Source organism: Elephantulus edwardii, unplaced genomic scaffold (assembly GCF_000299155.1).
Source record: "Elephantulus edwardii isolate Elephantulus edwardi_28Jun2011 unplaced genomic scaffold, EleEdw1.0 scaffold00066, whole genome shotgun sequence".
Classification (NCBI taxonomy): Eukaryota; Metazoa; Chordata; class Mammalia; order Macroscelidea; family Macroscelididae; genus Elephantulus; species Elephantulus edwardii.
The window spans coordinates 15,795,476-15,810,584 of record NW_006399816.1 but is presented as its reverse complement, the minus strand read 5'-3'; the positions used below and the strand labels follow the sequence as shown (position 1 = coordinate 15,810,584).

General features: G+C 42.1%; 1 protein-coding gene across 1 annotated transcript in view; it reads right to left on the bottom strand.

Annotated features, from left to right (window-relative positions):
- The window catches only part of ITGA11 (integrin, alpha 11), a 201,524-nt gene that overhangs the window by 82,955 nt on the left and 103,460 nt on the right, over positions 1-15,109 (bottom strand). Inside the window, exons 6-8 of the mRNA XM_006888404.1 lie at positions 12,420-12,547; positions 10,957-11,105; positions 53-197 (exon numbers count right to left, since the gene is read on the bottom strand). Of these exons, the coding sequence (XP_006888466.1) occupies positions 53-197; positions 10,957-11,105; positions 12,420-12,547 (422 nt within the window). The remainder of the gene's footprint in view (positions 1-52; positions 198-10,956; positions 11,106-12,419; positions 12,548-15,109) is intronic.

Below are 15,109 nucleotides of genomic sequence, written 5' to 3'. Positions count from 1 at the left end.
CCTCTGGGGTAGAGGGCGGGCAGCAGGGGTGGGAGAGAGGGGCAGGACTTACGGCCACTGCATATCTGGTCACATTGTCCTTCTCACTCTGCTGGATCACCTTCTCCAGGTCAGGGCTGTCGTGGGACTCCCCATCCGTGATGACAATCATCACCTTCTTGGCCCCTTTCCTGCCGCCTTTCTGGAAAGCCTCTGAGCTGGAAGCAAACATAGGAGAGGGTCAGAGGAAGGAAGTCGAGGGGCAGCTCTCAACCACGCAGATCAGACACAGGAACCGGGAGCAAGATGGTGGGGGAAGCCCAACAAGCTTTGGGGCTTTGTACCAAAGGCGTAGCTAGATTGAGGAGCTGGGCTAGACTTTGATCAGCGCTAAGATGGGTCTTAAAGCTGCCTGTCTTTAAAGAGTAACTTTTGTTTTCAAAATTTAATTTTATTAATTTTAATGAACATTTAAAGAAATTTTGGATTTCTATTCATTCATTGTTGCATTTTTCTCCCTGCCCACCCCTTCCCCCAGTTTGCTCTTCTCTTTGAAAAGTAAAAGAAAAATTCCTTCATTGGTATATAATCCCCCAACCCCCCTGCCCCAAGTAAACTCCACTATGCAACCCTCATTCTGGACTCTTGTCATAACCATAATATGCAAACATATATCGCTTTTAATCTGTTCTCTCCCTCATCTGTTTCAATGCAGTATACATGATTTATCCAATTTTTCTGTCTCACCCCAACCCTGATGTCAGTCCCGTTTTACAAAAGTGGCACTATGCAGTATTTGTCCTTTTGTGACTGAGATACTTCACTCAGCATGATGTCCTCCAGGTTAACCCATTTTTAATATTATTACATGAGTTCCTTGTTTTTCAATGCAGCATAGTATTTCATTATGTGAATATACCAGAGCTTCTCTATCCATTCATTTGTTGATGGCCACTTAGGTTGTTTCCAAGTCTTTGCTATTGTGAACAAAGCCGTGATAAACATGAGTGCATATATCTGCCTGGGTTACAGTCATAGCTTTTTAGGGTATATTCCCAGTAGAGGAATTGCTGGGTCAAATGGTATTTCTATTTGCAACTTTCTGACAAGGGCCATACTACCTTCCGCAGTTGTTGCACCATTTTATACTTTCACCAACAGTGAATAAGGGTTTTAGTTTCTCCACAACCTCGCCAGCATTTGCTACTTGTTATCCTGTTAAATTTTGCTATTCTTACTGGGGTGAGATAATATATCATAGTTGTTTTTAAAGAGTAACTTTAAAAAGTCCCGTTAAAACATTGAACTTGTTTGTAGCAGGCAGAAAGAGTGAGGTAAGGTTGGGGAGAGAGTTCTAGGTCAAGTGGGACTTTAAGAAATACAGGCATCCTTTACTGTGCTCTGCAGGTATTTATTGATTTATTTTTTAACAAATTGAACAAATAGTCCACTGGCACCATCACTCCAACTGCCTGTGCTCCCTTTACATTTCTGTGTCCTGTTTGGGTAATTTTCACACCATTTCACTTTATTTTCATAAAGCTATTGTCCATTTAAGGAGACTAAAGTAGACTGTAAATATAATTTTTATGTGCACTGGGAAACCCCCAAATTTGTATCACTCGCTTTACAGTAACAGTCACTTCATTTCAGTGAGTGGTCTCAGATGGAACATGCAGGATTGCTGAGAAATGCTGCCTACAAAATCAGGGGTTTAAAACCACACTGCACATTAGAGTCGCCTGGGAGGTGACTTTTTTTCTAAAAAAACCAAATAAAACTGATGCTCAGGTCCCACCCGACTCAGAAATCAGAATCTCTGAGGTCAGTATTTGTCAAAAGGTCAACATTCACAGTGAAGAACCACAGTGTTGAGAAGATGACATGTCAGGGCAATTCAGCACTCAACACTAATAAACTGTGTATGATGACGTCTGACAAGGCTCTGACTTCTACCATGAGGACTATTTTGTATTTCTTTTGGAGAATAGGAAATTCAACTTCCAATTCCAAATATTTCACTTTCTTTTCCTTTTGTTTCTAAAGCCAGAAGACTGGCTGGGGCCCACTAACAGGGCGATCTGGCCCAAGAGGCCAGTGAGGTTAACGTATTGACCCTCACAGCAACAGGGGTGATTTTGAAGCTGGCAAGTGGCCTCTCGACCATGAACAGGGGCTCCTGAACCATCACTGGCTCTTGATGCTTCAGTGGCTAGCCTTCTTTAGATTGTAAGGTTCTGAAAAATACTGACTAGGGAATGCCCAAGAGTTTGGCCAAGTAGGTAGACTTTTCCAGGAAGGATATACACATAAATGTTAATCTTGGACTGTGTGTGGATTCCTCACACTCCTGATACAAGGTAGGGCAAATGCTCCACAAACTCTAAGTGCTGAGCTGCCAAGTTGAAGGGCATCTTGGTTCCACAAGGCTTTGGTTAGCAGATGCATCTCTGGTTACATAACACACTGTCAAGCTGATGTGCATGATTTAGATGTTGAGGAATTCACAAAACCTGCAATGTATTAGTTCTGAATATCCTTACATCCCCAATTAAGAGAAACGATGGCCTGCCATTCTGTATGGTGTTATGGACATAATGACTTAAAAAGAAAAAATTGAAACAGAATATAAACTGTGGATCAAAAAGTCTGCAATAGGCACACTCAGCTACAGTAAATATGGAGATGAAACAAGACCCAAGGGAGGGAGAATGCTGCCATTCTCTCAGAGAAGATTCTAGATGCTTCCATGATCTCATTGTCAGGCCCAAGAATAAAACACCATGAAACTCCAGAAAATATGTCAGGAGAAATATTTGAAACCAAAAACACCCCCAAAGTCTTATTTCTATATAGTGGAAGAGGGTGAATATCTGTCTGATCCATCAGGCTTTTAGTGGTGGTGTTTGTATTGTAGAAAGGAATATGGGTTTGAGTCCTTCATCAATTTGATCACCTATTTCTTGAGAACATTACGTTTCCTACAGGTTCCATGAGCTTGGGAGCCAAGCGATCCCATTGAAATGTAGGTCAATGCAGGTCTTTTGTTCTGTTCATAATTAGCACTGGTTCTCGTATTTTCTGGGGGAAAGCCCAAGTCCTTACAATCCCCCCCCCCAGACTCCCATGACCTGGTGCCTGTTCTCTCCAAGCCCCTCTCATTCAGGTCATTCTGATCACACTGAGCTCTCTGATCATCCAGGTACACTCCCGTGTGAAAGCAGGGATTCCTCTGCTTAGAACAGAGGAATCCCCCTCCCCAATACTTGCTCGGCCAATTTATATTTCCTGAAAGTCTGCACTCAAATGTCACCTTCTCAGTGACATTTGGGCACATTACCACCTTCCTGTTAATGCTAATCACACACCTGCCCTCTCCAACCTGCTCAAGCTCTTTTCCTCTATGATTTCCCATAGCTTTGAGCTCTGTCCAGCATAGTGCCTTACCTGTTAACTGTCCGCCTCAACGTTGTTTCTTGTTTTTCTCCTTTGTCTACATCCAGGGACTAAAGCAAGTCTGGAGTGTAATAAATTTGTGTTCAGTGAACAAAGGGCCCTTACAACGTGGCTCAGGGACCACTAGTATATGCATCATTGCAGGTACCCATGCCAAGAGATATGCAGCTGCCAAATTCCCCTTCTAAACATGGTAGCCATCAATACACTCTGTACTCCAGATCTTCAGGGCCTACTCCCTGCTAATGATAGCTAAAATATTATCATTCTCCTTATAATTTGGTTCTAACTCCCTTTTCTAGCTGTTTATGTTGTTATGTATTGTTGAGTCAACTCTGACTCATAGTGATCCTATGAACAATGGTTCTGAACTCTGCCCTATCCTGAGCCAACCTCACAGTATCCGACACACCTGCCCCCATAGACACAGTCACTGTGTCAATCCATCTCGTCCAAGGTCTTCCTATCCTGCCCTGACCATTCACCCTTCCAAGCATGATGTCCTTCTCCAAGGACTGGTCCACCTGACAACATTTCCAAAGCATATGTGACCAAGTTTAAAAATCCTTGCCTCCAAGAAGCAGAAGGATTTCACTCTCTTCAAAATAGATCTGCTCTCTTAGTAGTCTATGGTATATTCAACACTCTTCTCCAGCACCACAACTCAAAGGCATCGATTCTTCTCCTGTCATCTTTATTCACTGTGCAGCTGTCAGATGCATAGCAAACAATTAAGAAGACCATGGCCTGGACTAGACGCACCTTAGTACCTAGACTGACATTGTTGCTCTTTAGCACTCTGGAGAGGCCCTTGACAGCAAATTTTCCCAACGCAATTTGTATTTTGCCAAAGGTGTTGATTTCATCACTGAGCAAGATGAAATCATTATCAATAGCAATCTTTTCTACATGTATCATGATACTACCTTTTGGCCTGGTGGTGAGAATCTTTGTTTTCTTGATGTTGAAATGCAATCCATATTGAAGAGTACAGTCCTTGACCTTCTGCAGCAAATGCTTCAAGTTCTCCTTAGTTTTGGTTAGCAAAGTTGTGTCATTAGCATTACATAGTGTTGATGAGTCTTCCTCCAATCCTGATGCCACCTTCCTCCTCATAAAGTCCAGCCTGCCAAATGATCTGTTCTGCATAGACTGAAAAGGTATGGAGAGAGGACACATCTTTGATGCACTCCTTTCTTGATTTTGAACCATGCAGAGTTCCCTTGCTCTATTGAGACAAGTTCTTGATCTAGGTATAGGTTTCACATGAGCACAGTCAAGTGTTCTGGGATTCCCAATATTCTCAATGTCAGCCACAGTTTGTTGTGATACAGAAAATGCCTTTGCGTAGTTGGTATTTCTGGTACTTTCTGCTTTTAGTCAAGATCCATCTGACATCAGTAATGATATCCCTAGTCACGGCCTCTTCTATACCTGGCTTGTATTGCTGGCAGCTCTCTGTCAATGTACTGTCCTAGTAATTTTTGGAGTCATCAGCAAGACTTTGCTTGCACGTGATACTGGTGATATTGTTCAATAACTTCTACACGCTGTTGGATCACCTCTTTTGGGAATGGGAATATATATGTATTTCTTCCAGTCAGTTTACCAGGTAGCTGTCCTCCAAATTTCTTGGCATAACTTGGTGAACATATCCAGGGCTGCACCTGTTTGTTGAAATATGTCAGTTGGTATTCTATCAATTCCTGGCACTTTATTTTTGCCAATTCCTCCAGAGCAACTTGAACATCCTCCTTTATTATCATTGGTTCTTGATCATATGCTCCTTCCTGAAATAGTTCTGTGTCAGCCAATTCTTTTTGGTACAGTGACTCTGTGTATTCCTTTCATCTTCTTTGGATGCTTCCTGGGCCATTCAATATTTAGACCACAGCATCTTTAGTATTTAGTATTTTTTTTTTTTAGTATTTAGTTTTGTAACTCGAGGCTTGAATTTGTTCTTCAGTTCCTTCAGCTTGAGAACTGCCAAGTGAGTTCGTCCCTTTTGATTTTCTGACTCCAGCTTCCTAGTGGTAAGGCTCACCAATCCCCAACAGGAACCACACACCAGAGCTGAAGGAGCATAGGTCTGCTTGTAAACGTTCCCCCAACATTCCCTCTCCTTTGTTCTCATCCAAGGAGCCCTGATGGTACAAATGACTAAGCACTTAGCTGCTAACCAAAAGGTTAGCAGTTAAAACCCAGTTAGATCTGGAAATCTGCTCCTGTGAAGATTATATCCAAGAAAACTCAACCAAGTCATCATATTCTGTCACATGGGGTCACCATGAGTTGGAATCAACTGGATAGCAGCTAACAGCACCAGCACCCGCCCGCATCCAGGTGACTTTTCCCGTGGATTTTCTGCTGGACTCCCATGGGCTTTCTAATTATTTGTTGTCAAGCTGATTAAGACTTTCAGTGTGATCATGTGTGTCAGAATAAAGCTGGGCTCCCTAGGGTGTGTTAAGGCCTGAATTTTCTCCCGATCTTTCTTCTAAAGTGACTCTGAGTAGATCTGAACTTGCAACTTTTAGCAACTTAGCACATTAACCATATGCACAAGTCAAATTCTGCCCTCTCTTGGCAATTCTTGCAGACTTGTGGGAGGGTCCTCTCAGCCTTCATCCAGTTAGGGTGAGCTCCCCTATCAGGCTGTGAGTTGAGGCTGGGGTACCATGGTTCCTCAGGTCTGTCTCTTTGCTCTCAGTTGTTGTTAGGTACCATCAAATGGACTACGACTCACAGCGACCCTATAAACAACAGATTGGGGCACTGTCCTCTCCTGCGCCATCTCATGATGTCTGATATACCTGAGCCCATTCTTACAGTCACCATCAATCCATCTTATTAAGAGTCTCTCTCTTTCACTGACTCTCTAGCTCTCCCACTAAGGTGTTTTTCCCCAAGGACTCGCCCCTGCAGGCAACATGCTCAGAGTATGTGAGGTGAAGTTTTACAATGTTTGCCTCTTAGGAGCCTCCTGATTGCACTTCCTCCAAGACAGACTTATTTTTATTTTTTCTTTTGGCAGCCCATGGGATATGCAAGATTCTGCCCCAACATCACAATTCAAAGGCATCAATTCTTTTTCAGTCATCCTTATTCATTGTCCATTTTTCAGACACATAGGAAGCAAAGGAAAAGACTATATAGCTTGGATCAGGTGCACCTTAGTCTATACTAGATCCCCTTACTTATTAGCACGTTAAAAAGGTCCTTGACAGCAGATTTCCCCACTGTAATACATCTTTTAATTTATTAGTAGGTATTCAGGGGGGAAAAATGCCTTATGAAGAATTGAATGAGCAGAGAAAACTGTTCATCTTAAATTACATTGGCAAAAAAAAAAAAAAAATTCAACTGGCTATAATTTGGCCCCTGAACTTGGCAGGCTGGGAAGCTCAGAATTTCGAACTTCATCTGAGGTGAAGTTGTATAACCCTGTGGTACTCATGAGTCTTTAATGGTTCAAACTACCTGGTGAGTCACACTATTATAATGGACCTGGGGTTGGACGGCTGCAAAATGAGACCAAAACAGTGGGTTTCATGTCTATATGAGTTAATTAGCTTTGCATCAAGAAAGCGATAGCTTGGTGGTCACAGGAGCTGCCATCACTTCAGCCAGCCAGTCCACAAAGGCCTGCTGGGAGCCTCAGAGGCTTAGCTGGCCCACCTCAGTGATGGAAAAACAGCAAAATGGACCATCCCTCGTGAGGATGAGTAAAAGAACCATCTTTGCACAGAGGAATGCTCATTTAGGAAAAGCTTGAACAACTTTTATCAGCAAACAGCTGAATGGTGACTTCACCAAAGAGAGCCGTGAGGTTGGAAAAACATTAATCTTTTGACTACATGAACTCATGATATTACTAAACCGCTATTCTGTTAAAACACATTGACTGTGTGCGGTGGGATCTTAAAGTGATAGGCCCGTGGAGTCAATGAATGTTGCAGTAAGTGTAAAATTCACATATTTATAATCTAAGTATCTTTGCCAGAGTCCACTTATGAGTTTAGGCCTTGGTTCAAAAGGTACTGAGTAACTGTTCTTCAAGCTGGCTGGTTTTATCCTCTTCAGATTGTGCATTTCTGGCTGTGTTTGGCAGTCCCTTTATACCATAGACTAGGCCTTCTAAGCTTGGTCTCAGTTTGTCCCTTATGAACTTTATAGTTTTGGGCTTTACTCCAAGGTCTCTGATCTACCTTGAGTTGATTTTAGTGTATGGTGTGAGATGAGGTGTGGATCCTGTTTTAGCTTTCTACAGGTAGTAGTCCAGTTTTGCCAGCACCATATATTGAAGAGGTTATCATTTCCCTATTTGATTTTGTCGAATATCAGTTAACTGTAGATAGATGGGTCCATTTCTGGGTTCTCAATTCTGTTCCATTGGTCTATGTGCCAGCCATTGTACCAGGACCATGCTGTTTTGATTACTGCTGCTGTGTGGTTGGTTTTGAGGTCAGGGAGTGCTATGCCTCCCACTTCATTTTTGTTGATGAATGGGACTCATCAAAAACTTTTTGCTCTGGTGGCCTAGTAGCAAGAAGCTGCACTGCAATCTCAGAGGTATGTGGTTCAAATCCACCAGATGCTCTTCTGGAGAAGGAGGGGCAATCTCCTCCTGTACCAGTGAGGTCTGATTTGACAGTACACACACACAAAATAATAAAATAAAATTAAAAAAAAAACCCAAACAACTTTTTCCAACAGCTGGAAAGAAAACCTATTGAACCTATTGACTGGGAACAAACATCTGGCAATACCATCTCAGACAAGGGTTTAATAATGAAAGTTTACAGAATACTTACTACAGGGCCTCCAGAAGAAAATGACTGATAATCCAATTACAAATTGGGCAAAAGACATGGAAAAAATTTCACAGAGGAAGATATTCGGATGGCCAATAGGCACATGAAGAAACACTCCCAATCAGTGACAATAAGAGAGATGCAAATCAAAACCACAATGAGATACCATCTCACTCCAGTAGCAGTGGCAAAGTTTAACAGGACAGCAAGTAATAAATGTTGGAGAGGATCTGGCAAGATAGGAACTCTTATACATTGTTGGCGGGATTGTACAACGGTACAATCACTCTGGAAGGCAGTTTGGTGTTTCCTCAAAAAGCTGAAAATAGAAATTCCATTATGACCCAATTATTCCACTGTTTGGAATATACCCTGAGAAAATGAGAACTGAGGCACAAACAGAGACTTGCACATCAATGTTCATAGCTGCATTATTCACCATAGCAAGAAAATGGAAACAGCCCAAATGTCTACCACAATGGAATGGATTGAGAAATTATGGTACATTCACACAATGGAATACTATGCAGCATTCAGGAGCAATGATTTTATAGATTACTACCTAACATGGGAGGGACTGGAGAGTATTATGCTAAGTGAACTAACTCAGTCTCATAAAGACAAATACTATACAGGACCATTATTGTAGAGTGTGTCTGAAGATTTAGGGGGACTTAAACATAGGGTCACACAATTTGATGGGGGTGGGAGGGAAGGACTGGTAAAGGAAAAGGGAAAGGTCTGGTGTGAAAAATAATGTATATGAACTTTGTATGTAAACCAGTATAAAATAAAATTAAAAAATAAACTATTAAAAAACCACACCCCACACACAACAGAACAAAAAGCTGGCTGGTTTTTATAGGGTGCATATAATGTTTTGAGCAATGATGGCGTGAATAAGGACAATTTTGGTGCAGATAACTTCTAGAGAGAACATTCATCCAGATGACTGAGTTTTGTTGTGTTTTAGAGAATCAACCTCACCATTTCAATCTCAGACATTGGATCTAATGATGTTCTTCACACCAAAGTGATGGCAAACACTGGAAGATTCTGCTTTCCAAGATCCAATACACTTTTTCTATGATACCTGTGCCCAATGCCTTTTCCAAAGTTGGTTACAACAATACCCCTCACCCCACACGCTGTTCTGCCATCTGACCTTGCCACTCTTTCCTTCAGAGGCAGAATCAATTAGAATAAAATTCTCTTCCTCTGGAGTTGGGGCTCAACATTATGATGAGAGAGAGAGAGAGAGAGAGAGAGAGAGAGATAGAGTTAGTTCTGTTCTACTATTTTGTTTTACAGGGTTGTAGGCAACCTGGTAGTACTCCTACCAGCATATCCTGGACTGGAAAGCTTGCTGTTGAGACAAGCTTTAGAATCTAGCTGTCACTTCTACGGTCATGCGTGAGTACTCAGGTGATTGTCCCAGCTGAGCTCCCTGCCAACAGCCAGTATCAACTGCTGGACATGTGAGTGAGCCATCTCGGATGTCTAGCTCAGTTGAATGGACCTTCAAATAAAAACAGCCTTAGCTTGGGAGACCTCAGGATCAACTGCCATATCGCAGTCCACAAAGACACTGTCTGCCTCCTACTTTGGGGAGTAGTGACTGGGGTCTTAAAAACCCGGGAGGGGACATCTAAAGCACAATGACTGGTTTTTCACTGTCTGGAGCACAAGAAGAGAGAAGAGAATCAAAGACACATGGAAACAATCAAAGGTCTAATACACCATAAAAACTTCAATGACCCAGACGAATTGTATGGAGCCTAACTACTGCTGTCAACTGCTCTAATAGGAGACCTTGAACAGAATGAGAGGAAAATGTGCAAAAAATCCTCAAAAATCATAAGAAAGGTCAGGTCTACTGGTTTGATGGAGACCAGGGGAATGCCTGAGACTCCTCTCAGACATCCTTCAAACCTGGAACTGAGCTCACCTGTGTGACTCCTCTTTCAGGCAAACAGACAGGCCTACAAGGTGAACAAACTACCAGGGAGGTGCACTCCTTCAGAAACACCAATCCTACAAGCTCAAGAGGGCAGCATATGCCCAGGGATGAAACTCAGAAGACAGGATGTGGTAGGAAAGGAGGACAACTGGAAATAGTAAACCTGGGGAATAATAATTGTTACCCCATGGGGACACAATCAACGTCACAAATCAAGTGTCCATCACTTGTTGAATGGAAACCCAATTTTCTCTGTTAACTTTCTCCCAAATCACAACTGTTGTTATGCGCCATGGTGACTCATAGTGACCCTATGTTTAATAGCCATAAACCCTGCTCGATCCCATGCCAATCTTATTGTCTCTGACACACCTACCCCCATTACCCCAGTCACTGAATTGATCCATCTCATTGAGGGTCTTCTCTCTTGTGCTGTCCCGCCACCCTCTCAAGTATGATGTCCCTCTCCAAGGACTGGTCCCTTCTTGCAACATGTCCAAAGCATGTCAGATGAAGCTTCAGATTCCTTGCCTCCAAGGAGCAGCAATAAAAAGTTTTAAAGAAACCCTTCCCCAAACAACCCCAGATGATACCAGATTGCAGCTCTATGAATGGGTTCAGAAAAGAGCCTCCCAGCTGAATCTGTAGAACTTGGTGAATGAGTGTGTGGAAGGACTGATTTTTTTTATGTGGTTTGCTTATGCAGCAATACATAACTGGAAGAGTATCCAAGACTTTTCTTTTTACCGAGCAAATTCAATGCCAAATGCTGTCCGGGTCTCTGTTCCTCCTCTCTGCTCAATGTGACTGGCGGCTTCCACCACATCTTTCACAGATCTGTAGTCATTGAGGTGAAACTCATGTACCACATCTTCTCCATACTGAACAACGCCAACCTGCAGAACAAAGGAGAGGAGACCAAAACATGATGCCTTCCTAAAGCTGCGACCTTTGATGGTGAGGCTCTCCTGAAGTCTCTCTGTCTATGATGGTTCAGGAGTGAGGAAGGTTGAAGACCTCAACCAGTTACTTAAACAGTAACTACGATGGAAAGGAAACTTCAGTAGTAATTGATGCCTTACTGGGATGAAGGCCAGGTGCATGATTGTGGGAGGGAAATATCCATGGTTTGAAGAAGGGTTCAATAAATTAAGTTTCTTACTTAGATAAAAATCGAGCCAGGATGTGAAGGAAGGCGAAACTTGTGCGGAACAATGTGAATGGAAAGCCGTGATGTTATTTATCAATGTCAGAAATGAAGTTAACACTTGAAAGCCATCTTTTAGCCTCAAGGTTGGTAAAATCCACAATATTAATAACTTCATAATTTATGAGACACCTTAATGATCTAGATTAGGAATAGAATTCTAAGATATTATTGTTGGATGGACCTGCAGAGTTTATTAGGTACAGTGTCTTTCTAATACTGTATGTTTATTTCATGATAGCATGAAAGTGGTTTTTCAGTAGTGTGTACTCCATTTTTTAACAGTTCTATTTATTAGTAAAATAATAATATTTAAAGTATTTCTTAGGCTAATTAGAAATTTGCCCTCTTTTAATTGCTAGTCGTTGGTTCTCACTCACCTTCCCAAACAATACACACGAAGTCCACCCTTTCTTTAGAACCCAGCATATCAAGTATGTGCTGGAAGTTACGATCTTCCCCCAGTGTTTCTGTCTCCTAGAACAATAAGCCTAATTCTCCTGTGTCTCACTCAGCAGGGTTCTCCTGTCTATACAACCTTTCCTTCCTCCCTTCTAACTTTCTACTGGTCAGAGTCTTTAGTAACTAGTTGTGGTTACATCAATTTCAACCCATGGCAACAGCAGAGCTGTATAGTAGAACTACCCACCATGGGATTTCAATGGCTGGGCTCTTTTGGAAGCAAATTGCCAGACCTTTCTTTTGAGGTACCTCTGGGAGGATCTGAATGCCAACTTTTGGTTAGTAGTGAAACACCTGTTTGCATCACCAAGAACATCTTCTTAATAGGTGGTAGTGATTGACCCATGAAACTCCAGACTGTCTCTTGACGTGATTACCAGGAATTGTGTTCTAGGCAGCAAGACCTTGGCACTGGCTGGCCCTCTCAACACTGTTTCTCTCTTATACATGTCTAGTGCATGCAAAAATGCTCCCCACACGTGAAGACAACATCACCATTGGACCTCTGTTTGGGGGAGGAAAGGACCTCAGAGATGCTCACCTGGATCTGCCCAGGCCCAATATAGAACTTCTTCAGTATGTTGATGAGGAAGTGCTGAACCTCCACCCAAGGGTAGATGCTGTTGGAGCCATCCAAGACGATGATGATGTCCATGTAGGTCTGGCACCCTGCGAAGTGAGGTCACGGTTACAGCTGCTCAAGGAGCCAGTGGCTGCAAAGCTCTGATCCTCTGGATGATTGACTGAAGGATCAGAGAAGAATGACTGCCTCCTGTGTGCAGTTCTCTTGACTGGGTAGCCACGTTTGGGCAGGACATTAATTTGGACACCTGAATGGCAAGTCCAGGACTACCTGGGTCTACTCTACTCTATTTGAGTAAAGCTCAAAGTTTGACCACCTCTTCTCTTCTCCTTATCCAGGCTGGTTGCCTTTGAGAGGCAGCCAGCACTGTCAAATCAAGAGCCTGTTCTCATTTATTTTTCTGTAAAGGTGGGGATGTTTGCACAGCTCAAGTGAATTAATGAGTTTCCCTTTTCAGGAGAGCAGTATGGTATACGGGGAACTCTGGTGGCCTAGTGAGTAAGGAGCTGCCCTATCAACTCAAAGGCAGGTGGTTCAAATCCACCAGCTGCTCCATAGGAAAAAGATGGGCCATCTTCTTCTGTGCAATGAATAGCCTCTGAAAACCTGCTGGAGAGTCAGCCATGAATCTATTACAACTTAGCTGCATATAACAACAATAACAATAACAATATGGTGTATGGCTAGGAATCTAAGTCTGGCATTGGACTGGCTGACTCCTGGGTTTGCCACTCACTAGCATAATATCCTTACAGAAGTCACTTAATTTGTCTTCTATACAATAGGTCTGATGGCATAAGGACTGCCATGAAGACTCAGCAAAATGATGCTTCTAAGGCTAAGGACACAGCAAGTTCTCATATCTTAGTGCATCGTATTTTCACTTCTCCCCTCCAAGCTTAAAGATTTTTTGTTGCAGTAATTCTAAGAGAATTACAAAATAGTTTTGAGTGAAAATTCACAGATCATGGTTTTTTTTTTATTTTTATTTATTTATTTTTAGATCATGTTTTTAAAATAATCATTCATAGACATTTCTTGTATTACAGTATTGCTAGTGATTAGTGGCAATGAATTAATCACAATTATCTGATCAGCTCCTTACCCAATTATCAGTTTTTCCTAACCTCTCCCTCTCTTTTCATATCTTTTATCCTCCCAGGAATGATTCTGTGTGAAAATCTTGCTATATGGTTGTGGGTTTTGTCTTGTTTTTTTGCTAGTGTTAGCCAATTTACTGGATTTAGCTAAGAATTAGCAGTCAGCTGGAAGCCTTTTATTTAAGTCAATGAGGACCTGGTGGGTGGGCCTTTGTTTTTAAAAGTTGGTTGTGCCCTGACTAGGTCTGCAGTTGGGAGGCTCATATATGAAGTAGTTGGATTCAAGAGGGTAAGTTTTCTTGATTTAATTGAAAACTGGGTGTAAACTGTTTGGTCATTTAGTTTTTTGGGTTTTGTTTGTTTGTTTGTTTGTTTTTCATTTCAGTTTTTTAAAATTTTGTTTACAAGCATGTGTGAACTGATTGGATTTACTGGATTTAGCTAACAATCAGCTGTGGGCTGGAAGCCTCTTGTTGTAAGTTAATCAGGACCTGGTGGGTGGGCGGGCCTTTGTATTTAAAAGTTGGTTGGTGTTAACCATGTTTGGGAAGAGTATTCTCCTAAGTGGTAGAGAACTACTCTGTCAGCGTGCTGTACTGAGGAAACTTGGGGGTTGCTGTGATGCTGAACTCTGTGCCATTGATATGTCAAATGCCCTAATGGGTATCCATGGTGGACAGTGATTGATGGAGCTCCAAGATTAAGACAGGCTTGGAAGCAGGATTGGCATCTGCTTCCTAAACAAAATGCCTTTGGAAACTCTATGAATACTAAAGAAATGACAATATTTCTAGAACAAGGTTCAGATCTTTTGTTCATAGTGTTGCTACGAGTTATACTTGACTCCACGGCACTTAACAACAACAACAGCAACAAACGTTAATAGAAATCACCTGGGATTCTTGTTATACAGCAGGCCTAGGGCAGGGCCTGAGGTTCTGCATTTCCAAAAATCTTCCAGTGGACACTGATGCCGTTGTTCAGGAAACTTGAACCAATTGCTGTCAACACAACTCTAAATCCTGGTGGTCTCAGGTGTGGACTGTGCTCTTAGGGGGTTGTTGCAATGACTGTTTTTGGTAACAGTTCACCAAGTAGGTCTTCCACGATGCCTATGGGTAGACTTGAATATCCAACCTTTTGGGTAGCAGCTGAAGAAGTTAAATGGTTGCATCACCCAGAGATTTCACTTTTAAAAGCAACCACTTAATGAATGTGCTAATGACATCATCAGTCCCAGCTCCTGTGCCTTGTCTTTACACCTGCTATGTTTACATAAAGATTTCTTGATGTCTTTGGAGCACTGATAACAAGTTAAAGGGAGTAATAAAAAGAAAACAAAAAAGAGTGAAATATTGGCACCATAAAAACAAAAACCATTAGGTTGCCATCAAGTTGATTCTCTCAGTGACTCTATGGAACAGAGTACAACCATCCCACAAGGTTTCCTGGGTTGTAATATTACAGCAAATCGCCATGTCTTTTCTCCCTCAGAGCGACTGGTGGGTTTGAAACACCAACCTTGCGGTTGTTGTTGTTATGTGCCGT